At 40.1% G+C, this 3,820-nt stretch overlaps 1 protein-coding gene across 1 annotated transcript in view; it reads right to left on the bottom strand.

Moving 5' to 3' along the window:
- Positions 1-227: 227 nt before the first annotated feature.
- The window catches only part of STMN1 (stathmin 1), a 27,079-nt gene continuing 23,486 nt past the window's right edge, over positions 228-3,820 (bottom strand). The window contains exons 3-5 of the mRNA XM_006862391.1: positions 3,726-3,820; positions 679-870; positions 228-299 (exon numbers count right to left, since the gene is read on the bottom strand). Coding sequence (XP_006862453.1) covers positions 228-299; positions 679-870; positions 3,726-3,820 — 359 coding nt within the window. The remainder of the gene's footprint in view (positions 300-678; positions 871-3,725) is intronic.

Genomic DNA, 3,820 nt, shown 5'->3' with positions numbered 1-3,820 from the left:
AAAAATAGCTACATTAGAAAGACTTCAACACTTTTGAAAAAGAGTAAAACACTCTGTTTCTCCCCTTTAGCCCCTAAAACAACATCATACAGTCTGGATCTACCTATACAGTCCTACATCGGCTTCTAGAATATTTGTCAGGAGGGAAAAAAAGAAAATGACACTGGCCAGTACAGTCTTTGGATATTTAGGAAGGGGAAGGGGAGAAAGTCAGTTCTCAGAACAAATTAGTCGGCTTCAGTCTCATCAGCAGGATCTTTGGATTCTTTGTTCTTCCGCACTTCTTCAACGTGCTTGTCCTATATAAACAAAGAGTAAGTTAAATATTATCAGTCAAATGAAAATAGCTTGCCAAATAATAGTCCCTCAGAAGAGGCCCAACACAGCCTCAGTACATATATGTCACGTTCCATTGGGAATCACATTAATTAAGAGCTCTAAGACATCTTTGAACCTCCTGGGTCACTTGTGTAACCTAATGACTAAATTTCTTACTACTGCTTTTCCAAGGAAGATGCTATTGTAGCAGAAATGATTGAATATTCTATTTCAAACTAAGGTAACTCTCATTTTATGTATTAAGTCTCACAACTGATGATAAGAATTAGTTCAAGACACTATTGGCACCTCAAACTTTAAACCCGTAATATCTCTACAAAGCAAGGATGAGATGCCAACCTTTTCTCGCAAACGCTCCAGTTTGGCAGCCATTTGTGCCTCTCGGTTCTCTTTATTGGCTTCCATTTTGTGGGTCAGTTTCTCTTCCGCCATTTTACTGAAGTTGTTGTTCTCTTCTATTGCTTTCTGAAGCACTTCTTTCTCGTGCTCTCGTTTCTCAGCAAGCTGCTTCAAGACCTCAGCTTCATGGGACTAGAATAAAAGTTTGTAAGAAGCTAGGTTCTCTGGAATGGACTTAGCATTAGATAAAACTATAGCAGAAATTATTTACTGGGGACTGAAAAGAGGCAGAAAATAAAATCCCATTAAATCATTCTGACATTAGGTTCTGAATCATTCCCATCATAAAAACTATGAGAATCATTCTTTTCTTGTTTGTGTTAACTTTGGAAAACTGCCTCTATTTGACAGGGATCTCTTGCCCAGAGATACTTGAAGAAAATCCATCAAGATTTAATTTACTACTTACCGCTATCAAGATGATTTGAATGACAGGTACTTAGGAATGGAGATTTCTTTTTAGTTTCATAATCTCAAAGCCTAGCCCCCAAAACTAGGTCATTATAAGAAAAAAATAACCGTAATTGGCTTAAAAAAAAAAAAAGGTAAGTGAATGATAGGAAATTGAAGACTAAGCTACCAGATTACTATTTAAGTCAGGGATTTGTTTCATGGAAAGGCTTTTATCTGTGGAAGATGTACCATCTTTCCAGATACCCACTGGAGTTCTGGTATCAGTGTGCCTCCTTCAAGACTCAAAATAGCTTGTTACCAAACAGATTCAGACATGTTTCGAAGCACTGATTTCCAGGATGACTATGGAGCATCTGCTACAACTGCCATTGGGTCTGTTCATTCTCTTCCATAAAATTCCAGTCATGCTAAGAGTTTCACTATACAAGAAGGTTGTGGAAAAATATAAAGAAAAGACAAAGGAATTTTTCCACGAACTTTTTGAGGCCCATTTGCATTTAGCTAGTTACTGTGTAAAGCATGGCATCCTGGTGTGGTGCTGTAGGATAAGCACTGGACCAAAAGGTTGGTGTGAACTGCAGGTTGGAGGTTCAAACCCACCATGCTCCTTGGAAACCCTATGAGGGTCACTTTGAGTCAGAACCGACTTGACAGCACTTAGCAACAAATGGAAAGCACAGACTGACCACAGGGTCAGGGTTGATTCCTAAAAAACTTCCCTCTGTCAGCCTTTGGTTGCATCGCTTCTTCCTATTCTATGAACTCAAACTACATGGGAGCAGGCAGGAGACAATGTGCCGGTACAAATGTGCTTACCTCTCTAACTGGGGAATGGTTTACAGTGTGGAGGGTGGGTCAGTGCCCATACACGTAACACTGAAAAAGGTACACAACACTTGCTACAGTAGTTTAAACAGGAGCGTGTATATGTGTATGGACTCCTTGGGCAGTGCAAACAGTTCTTAAGCTTGGCTGCTAACAAAAGGGTTGGATGTCTGGGTCTACCTTAGGAAGGAAGGAAAACCTGGAGCTGTACCTCTGGAACTTAGAAGACACTTATCATAGAGCTCAGTTCTACCAATACACATGGGGATGCCAGGAGTCTCAACGGCAACTGGTTCTATCTGTTTTGTGTATGTGAGAGCCCATTTAAACGTACTAGATTTCAATTCAAATCGCACTGGTTGCATGGTTTCAGGCAGGCCAGTACTTCACCTTTTTCTACCTTCAGTTTTCCTCATCTTTAAAATTAAACCCGCCCCCAATCAGGGTTGTCAGGAAGGAGACCTAAATGATAATTTATGTAAAGTTCTTAATCATTACAAGAATTAAACTAGAAAGCGATATACAAAATCTTCACAGTGGTCATTTCCAGGGAAGCAGCATGATGAATACTTTTAATTTCCTATTTGTAACTTTTGCATTCCTATTTTTCTACCACACACAAATTGATATTGATTTTTCTCCTTAGTTCTTAAAGACAGCTACCTATAATTGCTTTGATGAGGAAAACACTACCACGGAGCCCTAGTGTGGTGCTATAGGATAAGCACTGGACTGCTAACCACAAGGGCAGTGGTTCAAACCCACCAGCTACTCTTCGGAAACCTTGTAAAGGGTTACTATGAGTGAGAATCCATTCTAAGGCACTTTACAACAGCAACAGTTAATGCAACCAAGAGCCCGGGTAGTACAGTGGATCACAAAATGGGCTGCTAACCACCAGGGCCACAGTTCAACTCTACCAGGCGCCGTGGGAGGAAGGTAAGCCTTTCTGCTCCTGTAAAGGGTTTACAGCCTTCATAACCCTATGTAGACAGGGTCACTGTGAGTCAGATCGGACTCTGGCACACCATCATCACCACCACCAGGTAAGCACCACCATCGCAACACTAGTAATTTATGATTTTGTTTTTATTGTGCAGCTCTCAAAAAAAAAGAAAGAAAAATACTGAAGGAACAAGGAAACGTAAGAAAAAAATAATCCTGCCAAATGTTGTTTGTTTGTTGTTTTTTTTAACAAAGAAAGCATGAGAAAACACGAGCTTTGGTTTTAAGACACACCTGGCTTGAATTTTGGCTCCAACACTTAACAAGCTGTCTGACTTTGGGAAAAAGACTTAGTATTCACTCCTGAGACAGTTTTCTCATCTCCATTCCTTAGACAACACTTACCTTGTAAGGCTTCAATATTAGGAGAGGAAATTTTAAGTAAAGGAACTGGCATATCATAGGAGCTCAATAAATGACAGCTGGCATTTTCTTCCAGCATCAGTATGTACAATGCTTAGTCATAAACCAGGATGAAAGGTCAGTGGTTCAAACCCATCAGCCACTCAATAGCATAAAGACATAGTGGCAAGCAGTCTGCTTCCTTAAAAACTTAAAGGGTCGGAAATTCTGTGGGGCAGTTCTATTCTGCTCTATAATGTCCCTATAAGTCAGCATCCACTCAATGGCTGTGGGTTTGGTTTTGGAGTTACAATTCCCTTTTCCTCCTATATGAGAAAATAAAACTGATTTGCTCTATTGCATTAATAAATATCCTATTTTCTCTGAATTATACTGTTTACCTTGCGTCTTTCTTCTGCAGCTTCTAATTTCTTCTGGATCTCCTCCAGGGAAAGATCCTTCTTCTTTGGAGGGGAGAGGGGAAATTCTGGGACCG

This window comes from Chrysochloris asiatica, unplaced genomic scaffold (genome assembly GCF_000296735.1).
Source record: "Chrysochloris asiatica unplaced genomic scaffold, ChrAsi1.0 scaffold00047, whole genome shotgun sequence".
Lineage (NCBI taxonomy): Eukaryota > Metazoa > Chordata > Mammalia > Afrosoricida > Chrysochloridae > Chrysochloris > Chrysochloris asiatica.
The sequence above is the reverse complement of the archived record's forward strand: the minus strand, read 5'-3'. Positions and strand labels throughout refer to the sequence as shown.